This window comes from Scomber scombrus, chromosome 14 (genome assembly GCF_963691925.1).
Source record: "Scomber scombrus chromosome 14, fScoSco1.1, whole genome shotgun sequence".
NCBI classification, from domain to species: domain Eukaryota; kingdom Metazoa; phylum Chordata; class Actinopteri; order Scombriformes; family Scombridae; genus Scomber; species Scomber scombrus.
Window position 1 is genome coordinate 22,199,387 of NC_084983.1, and position 27,151 is coordinate 22,226,537.

Consider the following 27,151-nt stretch of genomic DNA (forward strand, 5'->3'; position numbering starts at 1 on the left):
CCCTGTGAAGAATCGGTTCTCTACTTTGTTCCTAAAATCAAGTTTGACTTTGTGTATCTTGGCCCTGAGCTCCCTTTTTTGTCTTTGACACCTTCAGTACCACCCTTGAGGAGTGCCACCTTTTTGTCATAAAGGCATCTTTTCAAGTGTTTGACAGCCAGGGTTTGTTATTGGGGAATACTTTGACTTCCTTGGTGTTGGTTAGAGATTCCTCACAGAAGTGTATATATGAAGTGATACAGGCTGTCAGTTCATGGGGGTCTCTGCATGAGTCAAAAAACATATCCCAGTTGTAGTTTCAGAACAGCTTGTCCTCGCTTTCTGTCCCAGACTTGAATTGTTTTAATGGCAGGGTTTTCTCTCTGTACTTGCTGTCTGTACGTTGGTAATAAGTGGACGACGCTATGATCTGATTTGCAAGTCGGACATTCCATATTGCCTTTTTGTGCATCCTTAGTAATGCTATAACAGAGATCCACAGTGTGTGATGAGCAAGTTGGACAGTTGACATATTGCTACTAAATTGGGAGGTGTGCTGGTAAGGAGAGTGTTAAAGTCCCCCAGAATGGACACTGGTTGGTCAGCTGCTTGTGCAAGTGCACTGTTAATTCATTCTAATATGCATTTAGTTGCTTCTTTGTTGTTAGGTCCCAGTACATACACCATTATAATAGCTGATCAAATTTACAGGGTAAATAAAAAAGTCTGAATGATACGATAAGGATCTCATCATCTCTTGTGCATATTTGTTCAAAAATAGTGCTGACTTTTGGTCAACCAGAGTACAGAGGCCACCGCCAATTTCTGTGATTTTACCTAATCTCTGTCTGCTCTGATTAGAGTGTATCCATCAGCGTCCACAATGCAGTCCTATTTTAACGGAGTTTCAGTTAAACAGATGAAATTTCTGCGTTGATAATCCCCCTCATATTTGATGCAAAGTATTACCTAATCCAGCTTGTTGTTATACAACCTTATGTTTGATAAGGTTTCATAATATCATCGCTGGTAGAGGATGACGGCTTCCTCACCTCCTTAGCTGGTTTTTAATACCTCCTCTGGAACCACGCTTCTTGGCTTTTTGTTTCTATGTTGTAACCCTTAATAAACCACGGGGTAAAGTAATATTAGCGCCCCAGCTGTTTGCATAACCCTTACAGGAGAGAAAAAACTGATATGGGAGGCTGGATAATCCTGTTGTCAGTATTGTCTGTGTTACATCCAGGTATCAAAGTTAATAAAACTGCCAAAGGAACATAGAAACATGTTCCTTTGGCAGTTAGAACATAAAAATGGTAGGACAGTATTTAACACACTTTAAAACATAAATCAATTAACAATAAAAATGTTAAGAGAGTGGTGAGACATTCTTTCTTGTTACTTGCAAATGTTGAGAGCTGAACTTGAGATTCATTAAGGGATTCAAAAAGATTCAATGAGTGACTGAATGAATTCGATACTGAATTCAGATTTGATAAAATGCTATTGAACTCCAACCGTATTACACACGACAAGGTCACAGGTGTGAAAAGTGTGTAACTAATGGATTGTGAGGCAGAGAGGTGATGAAAACACAACTCGTTCTGTGTGTCTGTGTCTGTATATTGATGCCTTGTATAGAAATGTAATCCTTGCTATCAAGTCAGTGTAGGAAGGGCTTAGTGGTGTGTGTGTGTGCGCGTGCGTGTGTGTACGTATACACATATCGCATATACACACACACACAGTAGATTGCATTTATTCCTGAGAGAAAATTGACTCATCCTTATCCCACAGCGGGTGAAAAGTAATTTACACACACACACACACACACACACACACACACACACACACACACACACACACACACACACACACACACACACACACACACACACACACACACACACACACACACACACACACACACACACACACACACACAGAGAGAGAGCATGTAAAATCATAACTTTCATGACATCATCCAAAACAGGATGGAATATGAGGGGTGAAATCATCAGCCGCTCTCTCTCTGTGACCGCTCTCTTTTTCTTCTTTTTTTTTCATCTCTCCTTCATCTCACTGCATTTTACTCTCCTTTCGGTTTTTTTTTCTCCTACCTCTCACTCAGTAGCCCCCTATCTCTTTTCCCTTTCTCTCTGGTCTCTTATCTTTCAAGGGAGCTTTTTAAAACAACTCCCACACGCTTACTCGGATCTGTCTTACAAAAGCAAAGAAGAGAAACACACGCACACACACACACACACACACACACACACACACACACACACACACACACACACACATGCAGTTTGCACTTTGTCTCATGCATGTAATGAGGGCCCAAGCCCTCAAAAACAAAACAGCTTGCGTATCCATACAGACACCTATGCTCAGAAAGGCCCTCACTGCAGATGTATTTTGCTTTTAGGGAAACTTGCATAAGCACTGACACGATCTCATATTCATAAACACTGCAATATTAAATACACAGACAGACAGAAGAACTGAGGCGAGGCGGTGCTATCAGACTGAAAGCCTGTCAACATGTTTTTCCACAAGACCTTTTATTTGCTCCACAGTCTATTTTTCCCCAGCGTTTTATTGAATCCGAATGAGGAGTCACATTTTTAAACCCCAGGCCGTAATCTCAGAGTGAACTAAAAGGACAGTTGAAGCTGTCAAAATATGGCATAGCAATCGTCTTGTTTTCATCATCCTCACATTGATCTTGGGACTGTAGTGCATCCTCAGATAACATGTGACAGTCCAACGTGTTTTTTTTTCTTCTTTTAAAAAAAAAAAAAAGTGGTTTTCAGCTGTAAAAATGCATTAATATGTAACAGATCTGTAGTTTCAGTTGTGGGGAATGAAAGCTATTTTTTGCCATTTTCAACTCAAAACGCCTCAACAAGTTTAAGAAGTTATGTTATATTTGGGTCATATTGGCTTGAAAAGATGACACTGATTATGAAACAACCCCCCCTTAAGTCAATAAGAACAAAATAATCAGCAAAAGTAATTTAAAATGTACTCAAGGAGAATAACAAGTGAAAGGAGCTGTACTTCAGCTGAATGATGACTGAACAGTTCTTTATTCTGGTTTTCAGTCAAATTACTCACACATACTCAAGTCAAGCTCTCTGAAGTGGTTGTTGGGGGAGTTTCTGACAATTTTAGAGACTTTTAAGACTGCGCCACCCTGTTTCTTTTCTGCTTGATAGAAATCCTTGTCGGCATCATCTCTGTGGTGAAAAGGTCGGGATGCTTCACTCACAAGGAAATTTCAGCAAAACATTTAACATCAGCCGTCAGTAAATGCCTGTGGGTTATACTGTGCTAAAACTGCGGCTGACTCAAAGCCCTGTCACACTGGGAGGTGGCGCAGCAAAATTCATATGCGCAAAATAGGTGGTTCCAGATGCTTGGTGATGGAGGGACTACTCACAGGGCTAGCTGGTAACTACTGTTAGTGAGCTAACCACTATCACGCAAGCCTGTCGGGAACAATAGATCTCCAAGCTTCTTTCTATTTTCTCTGTGCTGGACCGTTTACTCCCCTCTGGTATTTTGTTCTCAGTATTGTACATCATTTCATACAATAAAGAGTCACTGCAGTATAGCTCGTTAGCTTGGTCGCTAACAGGACAATAAGTTTGCACAGTTGGTTCGAAGGATGTATTTGTGTTATCGCTCCTGTAAATGTATGCAAACAATTCCTCTATTGTGGAGCAGTTTGTATGTCCTTCCTTAAAAGGTCAGCACTGTCAAGATGACCTGGTGTTGGTCAAAGGAACAAATGTGTGTGCCCAAAGTTCACCAATGTTAAAACTCGATGCAAAAATCTGCACAGATCTAATTCCAGTTAAGTGAATTATGGCGCTTGGTGTGACTCAGCCTTTAAGTGATATTCAGACTGCCATTTGAGCTGTGTGAAAATATACAAAGATTGAATTGGCACAGCCAGGGTGCCAACTTGGAAGCAGTGTGCTGTGTTTGCTGATCAAATACATGCACATTCCTGGTAGACTATTTATAACAATTACATTGTGATTGTCCACACAGAGGATAAAATAACTGTAGCCTCGATAACTTTTCAGAATTGTAAATGATATCTTATTGTAATGTAAACTGCTGTGGAACGTGTTCATGTCTGAAACGCATTCTTTAATCTGCTTTCTTGGATCATGTTTTATCCTTTCGCCAAGTCCTGTAGCAATACGCCTCCACCAACGCAAACATTTTTTTTGTCTACACTCCTCTTTGTCTGATAACCCACCAAATCTTGCAGATACACTGTAGTTGGAAAGATAGAAACCCACTACCACAGCAACGTTAATCCAAATAACTCATAATTCAACACCAGACCACAATTTTTCCACAAGATTTCCTGGAATAAATATAGATCTTCTTACAAGCCAATATATTAATCAATGTGCCCAAAGTTAACATTAATAATAATATTTTCAGTTTAGGGTTTTTAAATAAACCGGTGTGTCTGTAGAGTGGAGAACTGGGGAGGAGTTTCTGTTGACAGAGCTGCACAATGAAGGCGTCGCCCGTCAGTGTATCTGTCCCATTCATTGTGTCTGTGTGTGCGTGCTGCTGTCAGTTTGTGTTTACTTGTGTCTGCATTTTGTGTTTTTCCTTGTCTGTCTGTGTTTTTGTGCGTGGTTGCCTGTGTTTGTTTTTCTGCCATTTCATGTGTTTTTCTATGTGAATGACTGTGTGTGTGTGTGTGTGTGTGTGTGTGTGTGTGTGTGTGTGTGTGTGTGTGTGTGTGTGTGTGTGTGTGTGTGTGTGTGTGTGTGTGTGTGTGTGTGTGTGTGTGTGTGTGTGTGTGTGTGTGTGTGTGTGTGTGTGTGTGTGTGTGTGTTTGACTGTCTGGGTGTGTTTCAGCCTGCTATCCCACTTTCTAACACACACACACACACACACACACACACACACACACACACACACACACACACACCACACACTCTCTAAGCATTGTGTAATCATTTATATAAAGAGGTATTAGTGTTTCCTCCCAAAAGGAGCATAGAGAACATTGTGACTCAGTTGAGTGACATTCCTGTCCTGCCTTGAGAGGATGACTGCGGAAAGCTTTTTAAGCAGTTTTTTTCTTTTTTTAACTTGTTCATGATCCTCAAAATATACAGTGCACTCTTTACACAATGAGATGTGGTTTTTCTGTTGTTTTTTTTCAAACATTTTTGTTCCTGCTATCTAAATATTTCAGTTCATAGAGGTGCTTAAAGTGGGCACTCAGTAGATATTCATGCTCTGATTCAATAACTTATACATAATGGCATTAAAGTGAAGAAATGTGTTCCTGATTTTCCCTGAAAAGTGCCTGCAACCCTCTTAAAGTGATAGACCACGCCTTGAATAATGGTTCTGGCTTTTTTTTCTTTTTACACACCCTCCTGGCAATGGGAAGTCAATTGAAATTCATATGGCCACCCTACACGACAAATGTGCTAATGCATTTCAGCCTCTCACTGCTTTCTCTTAAACTATTGAAGCGAAAGGGGTCTGGTTCCAAAAAAGGAATAAAGTGATAATCTAATTTCTCTTCAACAGCTTATGCAGTAACCAAGCACTTGGCAGCTCCTTTTTCCTGCCAAGGAGCACAGTGAGAAAGTTACAGTTTCTTCTTCCTGGAGATTTTAATATACATTTTTCTGCAAAAAGCTTAATAATAATTGTTTGTCGAATAGCACTGTGGAGCAATGCTTTTAAAACCTGGGTCCACATTTTGCTAATTTCTCGCAAACCTGTAAAGATACTCACGCATGCGTCGGCACATGCACGAGAACCATTGCTTGCAAACAAACATGGATGTAAACAATGTAGGTTTAAATATCTTCCAAAACTGGTTCTGGAAATTCCTGCAAATGTAGTTTTGGCTGTTGCTGTCAGTTTATTTTGTTGGATAAAATGATAAACGTTGCTGGCTGCAGATTATGTCAGCTGTACGTAGTTAACTTTAATCACGTAACTTAACAAATCAAAACTTGGCTAATGTCTATATAACAAGCTGGTGTTTGTGCTCGGCCATTGTTTGTTAGAGTAAGATGAATCACTCACTAACCTCACAATATGATGCAAGTGGACTGTGTGTTTTTACATTTAAGAAAGACCAACAGAGTGGGTCCAACCTAACGATCGAACTGCTAATGTCAGATTTAATAGTTCTGAATCTGGATATCTAGTATTTGGGAAAAAACATAGGTGTAAGTAAGCTACATGCGTTATTCTAATGTGTCAAATTCATATTTCACACACATTTAATATGTTCTACTGCTCATTTAATTTATTCTGCTACCATTTTAAATCTGTAGTGTTTCTTCCTTCTTAGGCTGTAGACCTCATCTGAATCTGAATTTTTAGTCAATGTAAGCTTTACTAGGATTAGATACCAAATTCCGATTTGAAAAAAGGGGGAAGGGGGGGGTAAAGAAGGCCGCAGGGTAGAGAGAAATACTGAAAGAGAGCTGGGAGAGCTGAAGTGGAAGTGTGCCACAAAACATAAAAAAAAAAGAATCTTTGGTGTCTCCTGTCAGCGCTCGCTTCCACTTTTTATCTTCTCTGTCTGTGTTTCTTGCCCCTCTCACTGTCTCTGTCTCTCACTCCTGTGCCTCTCTGGCTCCCAACTAACTGAGTGGAAAATATGAATGAAAACATTCCCCCCGCCTCGTTTGCCCAAACCCTGCTCCAGGCACTAACACACTACTCCATCTCTCTCACTCTCTCTCTCTCTCTCTCTCTCTCTCTCTCTCTCTCTCTCTCTCTCTCTCTCTCTCTCCCCTCTCTCTCTCTCTCTCTCTCTCTCCCTCTCTCAATCTTCTCTCTCTCTCTCTCTCTCTCTCTCTCTCTCTCTCTCTCTCTTTCAATCTTCTCTCTCTCTCTCGCTCTCTCTCTCTCTCTCTCTCTCTCTCTCTCTCTCTCTCTCTCCCTCTCTCAATCTTCTCTCTCTCTCTCTCTCTCTCTCAATCTTCTCTCTCTTCTCTCTCTCTCTCTCTCTCTCTCTCTCTCTCTCTCTCTCCTCTCTCTCCTCTCTCTCTCTCCCTCCACTGCCCCCTTCATTTCTTTTCCTCGTCTCTTTTGTTTAACATTGTTTGCACATTTCTGAGAACAGGACTGAAAGAAAAGGGGCTGGGGGGTTGAGGGGGGTGGGAGTTAGTTTTTGTGTTTCTTTTTTTTTGTACTGTTTGTGGAGGAACTGTGGGAGTTTGGAGAGGGAAGGCAAATAGGGCGACAAACCAAGAGGTGTGTGTGTGTGTGTGTGTGTGTGTGTGTGTGTGTGTGTGTGTGTGTGTGTGTGTGTGTGTGTGTGTGTGTGTGTGTGTGTGTGTGTGTGTGTGTGTGTGTGTGTGTGTGTGTGTGTGTGTGTGTGTGTGTGTGTGTGTGTGTGTGTGTGTGTGTAGCAGTGTTTATTTGTGTCAGCATTTATTTAGGAATGTGTGGTCATGTGTGTTCGCTGTCGGTAAGTTTAGATTGTGTGTGCCTGTCAGTATCTGTTTGTGCACTTGGCAGTATCTGTGTGCAAATGTAGTGTTTGTGTGTGCGCGGTAGCCTGCAGTGCTTTAGAGTAGTTGTGTTAATAAGTCTGAGTCATATCCATGACAACGGGCAGACTGTACTGGCATCTGAACCACAGACCAAAATGGCAGCTCACTGTAAAACACACACTGGCACTGACTTCCTGTGTACAGAGAACCCCCGAAAAACAATCCCCTTAACTCCATGAGTGAACATCAATTCCTTTAAACTTTGACCCAGAAGACTTAGAATAAAGTATTCAACTATTTAAATTCTCAAATTCTATCAAGGTATTAGTGATATCCAACAACGACACAGCCAGTACTGGATTTTCAGGGCCAATACTGACATTATGGACTAAAAAAAAAAAGAATCCAATATTTATGTATTATACAGAATATACATAAACACACTTTTTTTTGCAGTGATCTGGCAAATATGGTTATCAAACAACAACATGTAACAAAGATATGTTATGGAAGCATGATGATTAACTGTTTAACAATCAACTTTATTGTATAAAATGATACTTCACTAACTTATTTAAGTTTGAAACATATCGGACAACATATCTGCCAATACTGATATGTCCTTGATAGTCCAATAATGGCCTATAATATTGGCTGATTTAAATATTGGGCTCTGTGCCAAACTACAGGCTTTAGCATAATTCCTAAAAAAATAAATTAAAAAAAAGTCTTTACTCTAAAGGAAAAATTCTTGTAACCTCTCTTAAACTTCACATACAACTTTTTAAATTTAGGAGGTGGAGAGAGTGAGAGTGGCAATGACATTAAGAGAGAGAGAGAGAGGAAGGCGGTAAGAGAGGAGAGGCCATAACAAAGTCCCATTTTTCATTCATGAGCTCCTACTTAAAATGGTAATTCTCTGTATTCTCATTTTTAAACATGTTCTCTCGATCTTTAGTGCTCAGCACTCATTACTGTGATGTTTCTACGCTGCACACAGATCAATTGTCTGTCAAACAGTGTGGACAGCTCTGTAGCATCCTCTCCTTGGTATTGAGTTGCACATACTAAGTATTCTGATTTTCCTCTTTTAATCACGAAAGCAAACTGTTTTTGCCAGAAGAAAACTTGGTTTCAGTATATTTTCTGTATTTCAGTTATTAATATTTACAATCTATTCTATCTTCTGCTGCCTGTTGCTGTATTTTTTCCCCCACAGGCGTAATTATCATTTCATTAAATGCAGTCGTCAGATCGGATCTGATAACTGTTTTATTAAACATCTGTGAAGTTGTAAAGAAGAAAAGGTTTTAAATTGACGCAAAAAATGCAGGGGGATGCTAATGAGTGGTTTTAAAATAAAGTCTGCTTTACATGATTGTGTATGTGTGGTACTCTAGCTGATTGCTCTGAAAACAGCACAGGGGTGAGTCATCTCTAAAAGGTCACTGTGCAAATTATGTTTGTGTGTTTGGGGAGATGATTGATTTTATTGACATGAATATGACATGAAGATGACTCATTGCTCCCGAGCGACTCACAGCACAACAATTTCTGTGCGTGTGTGTGTGTGTATGTGTGTGTGTTTGCGTGCCTTGGGGATATAATTACATTATTTATTTCATATAGATATAACACAGATGATGCTCTACACTGAGGGGCTTTTTTCATATAAATATGACATAAAGATGACTCACTTCTCAATCCGGGAATGTGTGTGTGTTTGTGTGTGTGTGTGTGTGTGTTCATGTGTGTTCATGTGTTTACACAAACATTTCTCTAACATCCACCTGGTTCTGTCAGCTTAATTCCTCTTCCACCACTATTTGTGTGTATCAGTATTGAGGACAAATAGACTGATCCGAGTAGAACACGGAAGTAAACAAACCGCCATTACTGGATTGGCATCCCACTCTTGCCGCAAAAGGCATGTTGAAAATAAACTCCTCAGCCATTGAAATAAGTTATAGTGTTAGAAACAGACTTCTCAACTAAATTTAGTCCAATTTGAATGAACTGCTAGATGAACACTAAAGACAGATGCTGTCTGCAGTGTGCTGCTCATTTCTAGATTAAGTACATGTTCCCTAGAAATCCCACTTGTAGAATTTCTAGTCTTTCAGATTTATAATAAATGATGATGTTTGATGATTTTGATTATGATCACAAGCTAGATAGAAGGTAAGGATTACAGAGCAGGTCCCATTCAGACTGTGTAGGCAGGACATCAGTTTTACTTTAGTGTTTCACAAAAGCCGTTGTCCATTGATGATTTTTTAACCACGATTAGTTCAAGCATTCACTGTCAGATTTAAAGTGGTTACTATCAATATTCTCAGATTAACAATGGATCACATTACGACTTGCATGTGAAACGTGTCGCTGGTAGTGACAAACCCCACAGAGAATAATCATTCAACCCTGCAGATCTTCGTCTGGGATTTCAGCTCATTGTTTTGTTTTTCTGGTCTGCAACTTTGCTATTTTGGTTCAATCACACGTTCTTAAAGTGTCATTTTCAGCCGCATCAGGCGGCTGGTTTCTGTACGAAAAAAAAGCTAGCAGCAAAAAAGCTAGATATTTCCCTCAGGAATTAGGACTGAATATTTAACTTTCATCCACCTTATCAGTGTTGAACTCACAGCTTGTGTCCTCTGCCTGTAAGTAGCCAAAACATCAGTTATTGCAGGTTTGATGCATTCTGTTTGCTCAGTTCATTCATAAGGAGCATTACACTGGTCAGTCGGGGGTTGGCTACTTATAGTTTTATCAGTAGTAAAGCCGGTCACACACACACACACACACACACACACACACACACACACACACACACACACACACACACACACACACACACACACACCCTCCAGCACCACACAGGGTTACCCCTGGACCCTTGGGTGGGTAACCCTGTGCCCTGTTGGATGCTGGCCTGATTCTCCCGCTCCAGTCTGCATGCTGATATGGGGAGTGTGTTTTAGAGTAGGGGATTTTGTAGGGGTTGCCCAAGGATAAGGGGCTGTTGGCACAATGCACTGTCACACACAGACACACACACACAGTCTGGTGTGAAAACTAGGGGAAGAAAGAGGGGGATTACAGGGAAGAAAAGGGAATAGCCGTACTGTGACAGTGAGGTATTTCAAGAATGAGAGATTATTTAAACCACACACACACATTCAGACAGTGTGTGTACACACAGGGAAGCGATTATTTGAATCTGACAAGAATGGTATGTTTGAACAAGTGGTTTTATCTTGTATTCAGAGTAACAGACTTACCTTCAAGTTATTTTAAGCGTGAGGACATGTTCCAGGTTTTTATTAAAAGAAACTTCCTCTTCTGTGATGTTGGATGTGGTGCTGTTATCGTGCCGCTAATGTGCTCTGCAGCTTTGTTATCAGCTTTTACATTAATTTAACATGTGTAGAAGGTTAGTGTATCTCACTGGAATAATTTAAGAGAACAGAGGAGCTTCTTGAAATAATTTTAAGTCTTGACTTCAAGTCAAAATCAAATACTGAGAGAGAGAAAAAGAATCCTTCCATCTCTCCTTTTTCCTTTTCCTTCAATTTCTTCCATCATATCTTGTTGCCGACTTTCCCAGCTGCACTCATTCAACTTTTTCTCCTGCTCTTTTGCTTTCTCCGTCTCTCCATCACTCCTTGTTCTTCCTTTGCTCGTGCCAGGGCTTCTTTATTTATTTGTATTGCTATGATTCTGATTCCCTTTTGTATTCTGCCCTTCCTTTCACGTGGATTGCTTAATTGTTCCTATGTTTCACTCAACACTTCCTGCCAAGTGTGAAGTCAACTGGATGAAGGGTTATTGAGATTCGTGAAGGACATACAGACAGACAGAGATTTCTTCTTGTTATAAAACAGTTTGGGGAAACCCTAAATTTGCAAATGCTATGCCTTTAATTGTAGCTTGAACTATTAACAATATATTCAGCATGTTATGAAGAGATATATTTTTTGTTGGCAATAGTCAATATTCGTAATTGCACTGACAGCTGTTGCTGATGTTTTTGAGTGTGAACGAAGGACAGACTGTGATCAGTAGTCTATGATCCGTAATCTCTCTGGAGTCAAAATTTTAAGTGTATTATATAACAGTCCTCATTTTCTTCCATTCTTTCTTTCTTTCTTTCTTTCTTTCTTTCTTTCTTTCTTTCTTTCTTTCTTTCTTTCTTTCTTTCTTTCTTTCTTTCTTTCTTTCTTTCTTTCTTTCTTTCTTTCTTTCTTTCTTTCTTTCTTTCTTTCATGAGATCATTTCTTAATTCCTTCCATCCTACATTCCTTCCTTTTCTCCTTTCACCTTTAAACCCTAATCTCTCTTTTTTCCCCTTTCTTTCCCCATTTTTGTGGCTTTCTACCTGATGTTCATACCCTCCTCCCTCCAGTTGCTGTTGTTTAGCTTCAGATATGTTTTCAACCTCGTTTAAGTGGGACTTCCTGCTCTTCATAAATGATCTGTCAGGAGTGGAAGTCTGTTTAAACTAGACGTGTCCTGTGTGGGCAGAGTCAGACTGAGAGCTGAGCTCAGCCGCTGTCGCTCTGCCCACACTGGAAATGTCTTATGTAAACACCATCCACTTCATCCCTCCTTGAGAAAAGATTATTATTGACGTTTTATGAAAAGGAGGAAAGTGAGATTTACACAGTGGTGAGAAACATATGGGAGCAAGGAGAGAGGGAACAGGCTTGCAAGGCCAGGCTGACATTTTTTTTAACTCTTTTTCTTTCTGTTTTTCTTTAATCTATCTGAGTTTTTTAATCAAGCTGTATATTTTTCTCTGCTCCTGTTGCATGCTTTGTCCTTGCCCTCTGAATTTCACATTCAGGGCTCAGTTTATTAGGCTAGGTCAACTTAGCTAAAACTAACTCACAATTATCACCTCTCACCTAAAGTGTATGAGACAGGACTAGTCTTACAACGTTTCACTGAGAACACTTAGTTTTCTTTCTTGCAAAGGTCCTTGGCTGAAATCAAACCAGGGATGCTGCCTGCAGTTATGTGATATGCACAGTGACATTTGCTTTCCTTGCGCTTCTGGCATACTTAAAAGTAGTTTTTTTTTCATTATCATAGAGTTGCAAAGAGGGAGGAGCTGTCTGGTGCCCCGGTTCTGGAAGTGAAAGTCCCATTCATTTTTTTTCTATAGACAAAGTTACATGACTCACTGTTTGAGTTCTTCTACAGATTTGATTGGCATGAAACTCTCCTGGTTAAATCATCAGTACAAAAGATGAACATCTACATTAGAAAATATCTGGTTCTTTGATAAAAAAAAAGTCCAGAGTACAAGACTGTATTCATACAAATTTGGGTGCAGTTGTAACTCTTGCATTATGGCACCACATAGTTAACCATGGAGTATAACATTAGATGAAAACACTTTCTGAGGCTTAGATGAATTCCTTTTTTAAAAGTTGGTTCAATTGGGGATTAATTCAGCAAATAATTGCCATCAAACGTTTTAAATTCACTATCGTTCAGATTTTTGCTACTGACTGGCCTCTTCTCCATTGAAACGGCGGCAGTGGCTCATGGGTATTGAAGTATTTTGAGCCATGCCAAAATGCTGGGCTGTTGAAATAATTAAAACTGATGGCTGTAACTTAAAACTGTAGGAGCGTCACATTATCTAGGAGAGTCCTGAGCTTCTGTGTTGAGTAATATTGAGTGATTGTACGCTACACTACTAGTATTTCCTCTCAACTGTGAAAATATAAACACCTAGAAGCTGAATTAGAGCTGCAACGATTAGTCGATTGATTGATTGATTGGTGATCAACAGTAAATTCATTGGCAACTTTTGGTAATCAACACATTTGTTCAGGTAAATCATCCCAAAACTTGGTGTATTCCATTAAATCAAAGGCTGAGGAATTATTTGCATCAGTTATTTGACCTCTCTCATTCCCTCACTTTCTTTCTCTTTCCCTCTCTCACACACACAAACACATAAATCACATGTCCTCCCCAGCCAAGCTCATATAACATCCTATTCAGCAGTGTTACGCCACAAGATATACTTTACAGTTCCCACTCCTCTGCTCCCCAGAGGCACATCGCGTGTAGTAAACCAAAGACACTTCTGCTCAGGGCCTCAGAGCTGGCAGAGGGATTTGGGGGGGTGTTTGGGTTTCATTGTTTTAAGAATCAGAGCCCCACCGTGTGTAGTTCTTCCTGATAAATATTTCATGGGATGCACCATTAAGATCAAAGCAAACTCTGCTGTTGTATTGTCATGATTCCGAGGAGGGAACATCTAAATATTCCTCCTCTGCTGCTCCCCTCATTAGACTCCTCAAATGTAAACAGAAGGGATTTCTAAGGTTTCTTGATTATTATTTTTAGCTTAAAAACATTCTTTCCACATCCCAGTAATGGCTTTTGAAAGTTACTAAAACATTTGGTTGGTAATGTGAAATAATCAACGAAATATTAGATTCAGAGTTTAGAAATATTGCAAAATCTCGGAAATCTTTCGAAAGATTTGATCTTCTCTGGTATACGTCTAGGATACATTCTTCCTTGTTTGCTCCTTGAAAATTCTTTACTGGTTGTCTTGTTCAGTATTTATACTCCCTTTTTCCAATATTTCTTCAGTCAATCCCCAACAAAGTTTTATAATGCTGTATGTCATAAATACATGAGGATGTTATATATCAAACCACTTAAATTGACACACATTCAGTCTGCACAGATGTACCTGTAAAAGTGCATCAATCTAAATTAAGAACAAATACATTGAGAGACATGTCTCATCCTCTCTAGATTCACTCTGTCCAGTGAAGTTTGTGATCAGGGATGTTGCAAAATATGTCAATTAAAAAGTGACATTTTAAATCATAACTAGCACAATACACTACATAATTGCCCTGGTGCAGCTTTATAATGCATTGCATTGTTAAAATGCAAATATTGAGAGTAGAGCTGCAATCATTAGTTGATTAATCGTATTAAGTCATTTTTGCTAGAGCCACAATTCTCGTGTTTGTTCTTCTGTGACAAACTGTAAATCCTTGGGAAAACAGTGATCGACATTTTTCACTATTTTAACTTTTTATAGACCAAACGACTAATAGCTAATCTAGAAAATAGTTTACAGATGAATCAACATTGAAAATAGTTATTAGTTGCAACAGTTGACAATACAAGTGTGTCGTATGTAGTCTGAGCAGCAAATGTTCTAAATGCTAATTCTGTAAAGTACAGTTTTAAATCTTTTGGCTCCTCTGAACTTGTCAGGTTTGATCTAAACCCCATAAAAAGACAGGACATCTATTTGCAGTTTCACACAGAGCTGTAATTGTTTTCAGTATTGACTGATGACTCTGTGTTTTATATTTACCTTTGTTGTCATGATAAACCCTGGACAAACAGGAGACCTTTCACACATAGTTTAGTTTGCCTACATTATGTAAGATCTCTCTCTCTGTGTCTCTCTCGCTCTCTCTGTGTGTGTGTGTGTGTGTGTGTGTGTGTGTGTGTGTGTGTGTGTGTGTGTGTGTGTGTGTGTGTGTGTGTGTGTGTGTGTGTGTGTGTGTGTGTGTGTGTGTGTGTGTGTGTGTGTGTGTGTGTGTGTGTGTGTGCAATGTGTTTACGGGATACATGATACTTACCAGTGGAAGAACACATTGTACTCTGACCTCCTATTCACTCACTTCCTATTCGATGGGATGACTTGGCATTATTATGAGGTGACGCATGCCTTTCATGTTTCACTTCATCTTCTTCCCCTTTACCTCTGACATCCAAACCGGCTCACCTCAAGTGTCAGCACACTGGTAATAGAGAGATAATACATTGACATCTGACAGACTACGTAGAAAGACACACTAAATTGACATAACACAATCTCACGCATCTTTAAAACTTTTTGAAAGCTTGTTCCAACTGTTCTGAACTGATATCAGTGAGCTTTAAAGGGTCTAATCTCATAAATAGACAACTGGATGACTTCAGATACAGTGTCAACTTTTATTTTTGCTCTAAATCTATACAGGTTTTCAGTTTTGTTACAGGTATCATCTACTCAGTGTCATAATGTTGGCAGGGAATCTCTCATCTCCTGAGCCTCCTCTATCTTCTTTTCATGGTCTTGTTCTTGTCAGTATTTTCTTTTTTCCTTTTCTCTTCTTTTTTTACCATCCCCACGTTGCTAAAGCAAATCAACATTGCCAGTCACAGTCATAAAACTAAATGCAATAAAGCCCATATTAGAATAAACAAAGCTAAGAATATCTTACACCAACAGCAGTCTGCAGTAACATCTCAGCACTGTATATTACACCCCTGTGACTACCTCACATTATTAAATTGTTAATCAGTTTTTTTCTATATTTTTCTTACTGACAACAAATCCCTTGAAAAGACCAACACAAGCAATGACTGTATCCTACAAGTATTAAAAGTAGTACAAGTATTGCTTTTGTAGAGAACAGCAACAATTAGTCGATTGACACTAAATGAATCAGCAACTACTTTTGATAATTAATCGTTCAAATTTCAGATATTCTTTGCTTCCATCTCTCATACGTAAATATTTTCTGGTCTTTTCTCCTTGTCTCACATCTTCTATGATAGTAAATTGAATATCATTGAGTTGTTGACTGTTGGTTAGGACAGAACAAGACATTTGAGGATGTCACGTTAGACTTTACGAAACATTTTTCAACATTTTTGTGACATCTTACAGTTAATAGATGAAACACAGTATTGAAAGACATATGATTTGATGACAATGACCAAAACTATAGAATATCGCCAGCTTTGTCCTTCAATAATGCAATAATACCACCCTCTAATGTAATAAGACACTGAAGCTGCTTTTAACGTTACATAACCGAAACAACCGGCCCAGTGTCTCCAGTTTGAAACCTATTCTCCTCTCTCCCTGCTTTATGTGTGTGTCTCTCTTGTGTGTCTTTGTCTTTCTCTTTTTTCACTCTCTTCTCCCCTACCCGTTGACTGGCCAGGCCTGTTTGTCCAGTATCAGATATCAGCCTGTTCCCTGGCCAAAAAAAGGCTCAATTTTCTGCCTTTTTGTGTCCCCACAGAAAGATAGATGTTTGGATTTATTCATGATTATACATTTGCCTCAATGGATCCTGTACTGGTGGTCTAAAATAGCCATTCGCAGACATAAATTGAGCAGATTTGTGCTTTTTAGCAAATGAATGGATGCAGTATAAAGAGGGAGAAAATACTGTTGATCGCTGATGCAAGTCACACCAGGATGGTGACAGCGACTGATCTAGAAATGAGTTGATACCAGTGGAGCATGAGCAGTTAATACTATATGTGTTCATCAGCAGGGACAATTTCATGTTTTCAGTGTTAAACATTAAATAAGAAGAAGAGGAAGAGATGTGGGTTGAACTAAAAATGACCGGAGATGAAGAGAGGAGAAAATGACGAAATAGATAAGAAGAAGTGGATGAACAGAAAGGAGCTAAGATGTGAGAAAAGTCAGAGAAAAATGAGAAGAGGATGCAAAAGTGAGGATTAAGGTTTTATTTCACTGAATCAGTAACATTGCACCAATATTAACTCCTCTCCTTGTTTCAGTCTGTTAATAACGATGAAAATTACTTATTTGATTGTTTTTGTTATTTCCACTTCGTATTGTTACTGCTGGCAACACGTGAAATGTAATTCAAGTGAAGCTCACTGAATTAAATTGTGGCAGCTGTTGTGAGGATGACAGCAGTAAGGGCGATGATAATGGGGAAGATAACGATAATGATGATAATGACGAGGAGGATGATGATGATGTTGATCACAGTGCTGCTTGATGTGAGGGCAGTGATGGAGGATGATGATGATAATAACTGAGAGGTATGATAATGAGCTGCTGAAGATGGGAGCCAAACGGAGAGGGAAAAGGTTGTTTTGTTGTTGTGATCGCTGATGTACTTCACCTTTTCACACAAAGGTCACAACTTCAGTATGTGAGTGTGTGAATATTAGATGTGTCTGTCTGTCTGTCTGGTCTCGATAAATGTTGTGTGTGATGTGTACAGTGTGTTGGTTTTACTCTGATTACTCGGGTGTGGTGTCTCCCTCCCTGATGAGAAGTGTGTGTTTGTGTGTGTGTGTGTGTGTGTGTGTGTGTGTGTGTGTATGCCTTATTTTGTGCTTTTTTGGTGTATGTGTCTGTTAGCTCGTGGAGTATCCAGATGTTTTATCCGAGCCTGTATTTGTGTGTGTATAAGTGTGTTTGAGTCTTTATTGGTTCCCAGTGGGTCGAGCAGAGTTCCTGACCCCATTTCCTGCCGTTGTTGACATGAGAGACATTCAAGCCTGAGGCTCCGGAGACCAGACACTGCCTGGAGGAGCTTCCTGTCACTGCTGCCTACAACCATTCGATTTGTCATTGTTCCAGTAGCTTTTTTTTTTTTTTTTTTTTTTTTTTCATGTATTCTTTTGGCATTCATCAAAGTCTGATTCAGTCTTTCTGGAGCATGAGGTCGAGGACCTGACTGTATGGGGGAGCCTCAGACATGAAAAGCAGCTCCTATTAATTCCTGTTGTCATGAGTGGTGCAGGATTTTGAAGTTTGTCACAGAGCATGTACAGCTTTTAATAATTAGAACACCAGAGTGTGCACATGCAGTTTTTGAAAAAATATAATGAAGACTTCATGATTAAAGACTTGCAAGTGACTGGATTATCACTCTAAATACTGAAACAAAGGTTCCTCTTTCTTGATGCAGTTTCTTTGTATTTGCCTTGTGTTGTCAGGATTTTCCAGACTATTAAAACATTTAACACTTTTGTTTAATGTATTTACTATTTGACTGGTATACCTGAAATGTGGGATTAAATGATTTGGCCTCTGTGTTCTATGTTGCTTGAAAACTGTTGTTTTCCAGACTTCTTTTATAGCTGTCAAATGCTGCTGATATGCGTTAAATTTAATATGTAGCAGTATTTGTAACTGTGATTTAGTTACTTCAGAGTAACTAACTAACCCTAACCCTAACACTGCAACTAATAATTACTGTCATGATCAATTCACCTGCCAGTTCAAATAATCGATTAATCAGTGTATGAAATGTTCAAAAACAGTGGCACATTTTCTCAGAGGTCACAGTGGTGTCTGCAGTTGCCAGACTTAACAGTTTAAAAAAAAATTCAATTAACTGTCACCTATGACAAGAAAACAGCAGTTTCACATTCAAGAAGCTGAAACCATCAAACTGTTTTGCCTGAAAAATGACTCTAACAATTATTCAATTATCAGAATGGTTGCTGATTCACTTTTTGACAATTGTTGCAGCTCTACCTCGGAGTTCAAATTATTTTATCCAGTCCTTAAGGTGGAAAATAAAAAATAGTCAAGCTATTGATTCTCTGTAGTATACTCGAAGGAACATGAACATAACAAACTTGAGGTGGTGCTGTCAGTGCCAGCAGTGTGCAGATACATGACCGCAGCTGCCATTAAAAGCAGCACTTGATGTTGTATCATTATTGCTTCATAACTGTAAATCTGTCAAAGGTTATGTAAAACGACGTGCCAGCAGAGGCTTTTGAAAAAAAATTATTTAGTAAATTTTTTAAGGTGTCGCAACAAGCTTTGTCATGCTTCCAGGACGCATATTAACCTGTCTGTAAACCTCTTTGTGCTTGATCCAGGTTACTGCCGGAGTTAACAGGTGGTCCATCCCACACCGGGCAGGAGAGGGATGGTGACACCCAGCCTCCCCCCCCTCAGCTCTACAGCTGCTATGACCTGGATGACCTGGATGTTGCCTGGCTGGAGCTGGTCAACCCAGAGTTCAGACAGATGGGTGAGTGCAAACTGACTTTCTGCATATTTTGATGATAATATCCAGCAAACATTTTGAACATTTTACAGACAAAATACTCAGGTGTTAAATTCATATTCTTGGGTCAGGTTGCAACTGATTATTATTTTAGTTTACAATAATCTAGTAAATATTTTTCTGATTAACTGATTAATCTTCAGTTTATAAATATGAAAAATGACAATCACACTTTCCCAGGTGTCTTGGGTGACTTCTTAAAATTGGTTTTCCCCAAAAAGCAAATCTTCCCATTTCAGATCTTGAAGCAGGAAAAGCATTTTTGCCTTGTAAATCACTTGAAAGATAAAACAATTATCACAGTTATTTAGTTTAGTTTGAACAACTAATTTATCATGCACTTGTTTCAGCATTATTATATTGAGGTAACACATAAACTGGTAGCTAGAAACATGGCAGACACCACACAAAAAAGCCACAATTTCTCTCATGAGAACCTATTTTACCATTAAAGCTGCAGAGGTTTGCATGCTGAAAGGTCCAGTCGCCTTCAGGAGAAACAGGGATTGTTTGATTCTTTTACAGGACTTAGGTATTGAAAAATCACTTTAAGTCATATAAACTCTCTTCATATGAAAGGCTCCCAGAGGCATGAGACTAGCAAAGGGTGGTTTTCAGCCAAATGAGACTTTTTTCCACCCTTGGGCACTATGTTAGATATGTCCCATCAAAATAGGAAGAATTTCCAGCGATGTCTTTCAATTTCTAAATTGAAAACTAACCTCTAAGTTACCAAAAAAAAGTCTCATAAGGTCTGTTTTCTGGCTCACTGCCTCCCTGTTTTCCTCCCTCCTCTCCTCCTATGTCATCCCATCCTTCTTCTGTCTCTTCCCCCTTCCCTGCTTTGTGACATCCTCCATTTTGCCATGGTGACAACTGCTGACCCCGAGCATCTCTCCCATCTCCACCATTTTATTAAATTTCTGATCGGGTCCTTTCAGATAAAGCGTAGTAATTGTGTTTATAAATCCCCGCTGGGGTTTCAGGCCTTATTTCTGGGATTCATTCTCCTTAAATCACACACACACACACACACACACACACACACACACACACACACACACGCACACACACACACACACACACACACACACACACACACACACACACACACACACACACACACACACACGCTCTTCCTGGAGCTGAGGCGGGTTGTTTCTCATAACCTTCAATGCTAGAACAAACAAACAGACGGTTGATTGGTTCTCCTGGGCGAGGCTGTATGTCTGCGGAGTCATGATAGGATGACTCAGCACAAACGCTGTGGTAGCAGATTGGTTACAGCGCATGCCACTTAACCGCAGCATCCCTGGTTGGACTCGGGTTTGGGAAATTTGCTACACGTCATAATCCTCTCTCTGCTCTTGTTTCCTGTCTGCTTCTCCACTATCAGCTGTTCATAAAAAATGTTATTTTAACATTTCTAGTTGGGTTTTCGAGATGGGATTAATTAGATTTTCTGATTATTCAGCTTAGAGGAAACTTGCAGAAAACTAAATAAGGAATAACACTGTCAGCTGTTAGAGAGAAAACCCCTGATATTACAGGATAGGTTCACAGTTTTTCAAGTCCGTCCTGACACAACAGTCAGGTGCCCAAATTAACGCTGGAACATACTTTTCTCACTGTAATCATACTGACCATTAAGAGATCCTGTGATGGGGGACAAAAGCCACAGCCATCCTCCTCCAAATTTATCTGAAAGTTTTTTTCTGAAGCTAATATGAGGCTTTAGCCATCCAAATTCGTCGAATCCAGTCAATATCTTCTAAAGTTAATGTCTTTTTAGTGTCACATTACTTTACCTTTTTGTTACAACTGCAGCTGAAGAAAACACTGTGTGTCGAGACACAGAGAGGGTCTACTTCATTGGAGTAACTCAGATGGCTGAAGCCTCATATTATCTTCACAAAATGTTCAAATACATTTATTGTGTCTCAGAACCAGACTGGGGATTTAGTCTCCCTCCACTTACATTCTCAGCACTTTTATAGGGGATCTTACAGTTAGTGTGAACAGGATGATTCATTACAGCTAGCAACACCTCTTTCACTGCTCATACGGGCGCCTTTCTTTTGTTTTAAGATATACTTGGGTAATTGTGAACCTGTCCTTTAAAGATCACACATTATAGTATTATAATGCATTCAGTGAAATCTGTTTAGTAGAATTAGAAAAGCACATGAAAGGACAGAATGCTATACTGTATGTTGTGCAAAATAAAAGCAGCAGAGCATAAAATATAGAAAAGTGGAGAAGAGTTGAGTTTGTGTGTGTGCAGTCATGACGCACACATACAATGATAAATTTGCATCTGCGTGTTAACACAGCCGTCACATCTACAAACACAGAAACACACAGAAGATAAATACACAGACACACACTGTGTACATAGTCCTGAAACGTATGAATAATGGTGCTGCTTCCCTCCCTCCTGAGTGTTCAGCTCATGATGTAAATGTCACAGCAGGTTAATATCTAACTCTACTTCGCTTTTCTCAGCTGCTCCAATAGCAGCTTCTAAATCCTCAACAGTTACCATTACATAGTTTTCTTTTCTGTCTTCAATTAGGCAAAATTATGACCAAATCCAAGATTAATGTGTGAATGTGTGATTGATTTTCTTATTAAAGTTGATGTTAAAAGTCTGAAGGTGTTTTGGTTGGATTTGCGTGCATCTTAGCTCTACTTCTTTATGTGAAACCTCTGGTGAGAAGAGGCTCTAGAATCTGTTTCTGTATTTTTTATTTGGTTTTTGGTGGGCAGGGATTCAGTGACATAAATAATAGATAATAACACAGGATGCTCATCTCCACATAAAAAAAAAAAAAGAATTCTAACTGAGAGCCACATCCTTCAAATAAATCAATAAATAATCTTTAAATATAGAATCAAGGACAGCAGGAGTTTCTTCATTGCTGCGTGGAGTCGGGCAACAGTAATGTGACAGATTAGATGTATTTTATTTATTAGTAGGAAAGAAATGATCTGGAATACTGATAACTTCCTGCTGAAGTTTTCTGTAACTTTAAATGCAATATCCAGAGAATGTGGCAGAGCTAATGATTTACTGACTGACTCATTTAATTCATGTCTTCATTTGCAGCTAGCAGCCAGTGTCAAAGTAACATTATCTAAAAGGCTTTTTGTTCTGCTTTTGAACATTTATGCAAAAAATCATCTTCAATTCAGAAAAAAGACTCTTTTCACACTAGATTTAATGCCTTGCTATTAACCACTTTGTATAATCATTGTAATCTTATTGCATGGAATGAGATAATAATATGCCACATCTGTTTGCAACCGTCCTGGAAACCATTCTGTTTACTTTCTTTCTGCCTCAAATTTTGTATTTTTTATGGGGACGAAAGCTCGCATTTGCCAGTAAAATCAGTTTTCATCAACTATTAACCAGCCTTGGAGCAAGGCATTACTATGAGATGCAAATAGAGCAGGAATACTAATGCTAATGCCGACATATACTAGCACGGTGAACTGAGCTGTCAGCAAGAAGGGCTTAATGGCAAATGTTGTTGTTTTTCTTGGTTTTGACTGCACAAGTGCTTGTAGTGGAGCACATGTCGCATTTCTCTGCTTTTCTCTTTTTTAGCAAAGAGTCAAATACAACTCCACATCCTCCCACACGCTGCAGCTAATTTTCAGCACATTTCATCCTAAACTTGCCCAAAGAAAACAGAAAGTAACCTTGTGAGGTGTACAAGCAAAGGAAAGATGTTTGCATTTCCAATTAAAGTGTGAGACAAAGTGTTTTTCGCCAAAAATAAGTTGAATTTATTAAATTGGCTCGCTCAATTTGAATTTCCTTGTCGATAACAAGAACTGAAAGAAGCCTCTGAGTGTTGACCCTGTTACTGCACTCAGTTTTAATTGCTGTTTACAGGCTTCACATTTTCTCAAATATTCATCCGTCCTCCCACTGGTCATGTCAATTCATGCTTTCAACACTTTTTTACATTTTTATGCCTCCATGCCGGTGACAGCCGTGGCCATCCATCCTATTCTCCTGGATGCAATAACTCAGGAACACTAAAAGGAAATGTATTCAAATTTGGCACAAATGTCTGCTTGGATAAAATGATGAAGTGATGGTGTTTCATATCCAAAAGGTCAAAGGTCAGCTTCACTGTAACATCATAAATGCAAAAACACTTGTATGGCCATTATTCAACACCATAGCTCAGGAACAGAAGGGGAGATTGGGACCATATTTCACATTTGTCAGATACTGAATTGGTGACGCTAATCTTGGGTGTCCACTTTGAAACTGTGTTGATTGTTCAGATCCTTTGTGCTGCAGGGTTGAAGATTTGTGTGAAGCATCCATTTTTTAGAATGTGTAACTTATTTGCAGCAACATCCATATCTGAAGCATCATCTACTGTCATGACTACAACTTTGTGCTCTGTCAGAATCAGCTTTTTATTGGTCTAATTAAATGGGGGGCGGAGTCATACAACCACGAGGCAGTATTTCTAGTTTGAACAAGGGGTGGAGATTTGCATTATGGCTCGTTTTACTTGAAGTGTGATGTTGTACAACAGAAGAGAAAACACCTAGGGGACACAAAAAAACCCAAAAAACCCTAATAAAGTTTTACTTTTTCACCTCCAGCCTTACCAGAGCTGGACGAGCTGACGATGGAGTGTGTTCTGGTGGAGCTGGAGAGCGTGTGTGAGGAGAAGATGCGGCAGGCCATCGAGACAGAAGAAGGCCTGGGAATCGAGTACGACGAGGACGTGGTGTGCGACGTCTGCCGCTCGCCGGAGGGAGAAGACGGCAACGAGATGGTCTTCTGTGACAAGTGCAACGTCTGTGTTCATCAGGTCAGGAAGGATTTATTGGTTGATCTCTCTCTGAAAAGAAAAGAAAAAAAAACATGTAAATGCTGAGGGAGTAAAACACGAAATCAAGGTTGTTCAAAAATGAGGTTTAGCTGTTCTCTTCGGAGTTGCGTCACATGTTGTACTCATAATTTTCTCCCCCCCGGCTTCATTTAACAACAACATGAAAGAAGCAATTTCACAAACGGTGCCTGTGACAACCTGAGGCTTGAGGGACTCTGCTGTGTTTGTTACACAGTGACACAGTGTTAATTATTGTGTTGGCACTAACACACTTTCAGTGTCATCATAGCACCTCTGCCTCTGGAAATAGTTTCCTCCGACTGCAGACCAAATCTCATGTCGGTCTGTCAACTCAAATTTCACTCACACCTGGCACTAAAATATTATCTGTTGCCCTCAGGAGGTGCTTGTTAGATTCATCTTCATTCCGTCTATATATGAAATGAAAAGAAGTGGAGGAAAAAAAATTGGAAAACTGAATCATTCTAGCACGCATTTAGATGAAAAATGTTGTGGCTCTTTAGTGTGCCAATTACTGAAGACAGCACAAAAGAAGGACTTCAACTTTTATTTCTTTCCCTTTATGGATTAATCTGAATTATCTTCTCAGTGAATCACCAAAAATGTAGAAACAAATCAGTTTCCTAAAGCTGAAGGGGGCGTCCTCAAATGTCTTGTTTTGTCCTGACTGACAGTCCTTAACCCAAAAATATTCAGTTTACTGTCATAAAGGGTTAGGGTTTAGGGTTTAGGGTTTAGGGTTTAGGGTTTTGGGTTAGGGTTAGAATTAGGGTTAGACCAAATAATAAATGCATTTCAGAAGGTGGAATCAAAGAATTTGGACATTTGTTTCTTTAAAAAAAAAAAAAAAGACTCAAAATGATCAATGAATTATCAATATAGTTGGTGATTAATTTTTTGTCAATTGGCCGATAGATAAATCGACAAGAACATCTAGACACATCAACCCTGTGTGTACATTCAAAGTTTTCTCACTAAAGCATATTGTCTGTATGCTTGGAGTCTAGAAACATGGATGGACGGACTCATTTGCCACCTCATAAAACATTTCCAAATATTAAAGCCTTTTCTGTCAATGTTTTAAACCTGCAGTGTTTAAACCACCTTCACGGAGACTCACTCAGCTGGCAGACGTGTGTATGATGTCAGTTTCTTATGTGTGTCCTCAGTTCCTTCAGTGTTTTCTCAGTTTTTATTGAACACAGAGGTGTCACGGAAACAAAACGTAACCGGCAGTGAAAGAACCTGCTGCTCCTGGGGAGTACTAAATGATATTATTGCTTTTAGAGTGTACTGTAAACATCCAACACTGTAGTAAGGCGGTCTATCTTAACCTTCAGCAGGGGAAAAAAACAGGCCCTGCTTACTGAAGCGTTTTGTTTGATCAATAAAATCCTTTGATCAATAAAATGCTTTAATTGCTTTTAATGAAGACAGAGTCTTTGATGTCTCACTTTGTCTCCTCCTGTGCTCCTGTCACTCTGACACCATCCTGTTAGTGTGAAGTGTGTGTTTTTTTAATCGAGCTGTATTCGTCAGGACTGCATATTGAAGCCTGTTTTTGAATGTCGCAGCAGTGGCTCCTGAAGTTATGGCGGGGAAATCTGTGGGGTTTTTAGCAGGGGAATTTCATTTGGTAGTAGAAAAAAAAAAGTTTGATTTGACTCTTTAGACTTTAGATTTGATTAATATCACACTGAAGTGAGAACGTTGAAGAAGAAGAATAAGAAGAGCCTTTAAGAATGACTGTCTCCAGTAGAGTAGACAGTTCTATTATCTTACAATAAAATCATTTTCCGTTGGTAACATTGAGGATTTTATTCAGTGCTAGTGTGCCGTTATGTTGGCCAAAACTAATACACTGTCCAGCCACCTCTGTGTTAGCGGAAGGAAAAAATGGGTGGAGTGCAGATGATACAATAACCTGCTGTTTTAAAACAACAACAAATGGCATTTTGAAAATGTCTTGCTTCCGTAAGTTGATTCCGGAGGAAACAAACGTTTTGGCCGAGATAATAATATATGGAGGGGTTGTTTGAGGGTGTTTTTGTTTGTGTTATTGGAGGGTAACTTTCAAGAGCTGTGAGATGAGGCAAAGGAAGAAATGATAAATGTTTGGCTGTGTGTCACTTTTTCTGTGTTTTGTGTGTCACACAAATTTGTGAATTTGCTAATTCTATCTGACAGGGGAAATAAGTAGCAGATTGAAACTCCTTTTTCAGTTTTCTTTTCAGAAGCAGCAATCATTAAAAGTATGCCGTTTCCAAAAATCAATGGGACTCTGATGTAAAGAAAAAAACAAGACAACTGGGTGGCCTTGTGGCACAGCTGATTAAAATCATTTCTAGGTTCAAATCCAGCCTGTTATAAATCATCAGTGTCCTCCAGTCTGCCATCTTCTCTTACTACTGTAATAAAGTTCATAAAGTGAGAAATGTTGCTCAAAATTATGAATAAATGAAAACTAATTACATTTCCATGTATTTTACAATCCCAAAAATGATTTGAATTGACTTTAGCAGACTTTGTGTACACATTCGGCAGAAATCTTCTCATCTGTTTCTGCTCCTGACAAGAAAGCAAATGAGTCTGTTGTCCAAATACTGCTTTAAATCAGGATGTAAAAAAGTCTTCTCACATCATGACCTCTCATAACTCTCTCTCTCTCTCTGTCTCTGTCATGTGTCTCTTTCTCCCTATCGCAGGCATGTTATGGCATCCTGAAGGTACCCCAGGGGAACTGGCTGTGTCGGACCTGCGCTCTGGGCGTCCAGCCCAAATGTCTGCTCTGCCCCAAAAGAGGTGGAGCCCTCAAGCCCACCCGCAGTGGAACCAAGTGGGTCCACGTCAGCTGTGCCTTATGGATCCCTGAGGTGAGATTCATGTGAAGATATGATCGAGATGGTCAAAAGGTCCAAAT

The 27,151-nt window shown here is 39.3% G+C and overlaps 1 protein-coding gene across 1 annotated transcript in view; it reads left to right on the top strand.

Annotated features, from left to right (window-relative positions):
• jade2 (jade family PHD finger 2) overlaps nt 1–27,151 on the top strand; it is a 186,587-nt gene that overhangs the window by 82,893 nt on the left and 76,543 nt on the right. The window contains exons 5-7 of the mRNA XM_062433828.1: nt 19,152–19,306; nt 23,978–24,189; nt 26,937–27,104. Of these exons, the coding sequence (XP_062289812.1) occupies nt 19,152–19,306; nt 23,978–24,189; nt 26,937–27,104 (535 nt within the window). The remainder of the gene's footprint in view (nt 1–19,151; nt 19,307–23,977; nt 24,190–26,936; nt 27,105–27,151) is intronic.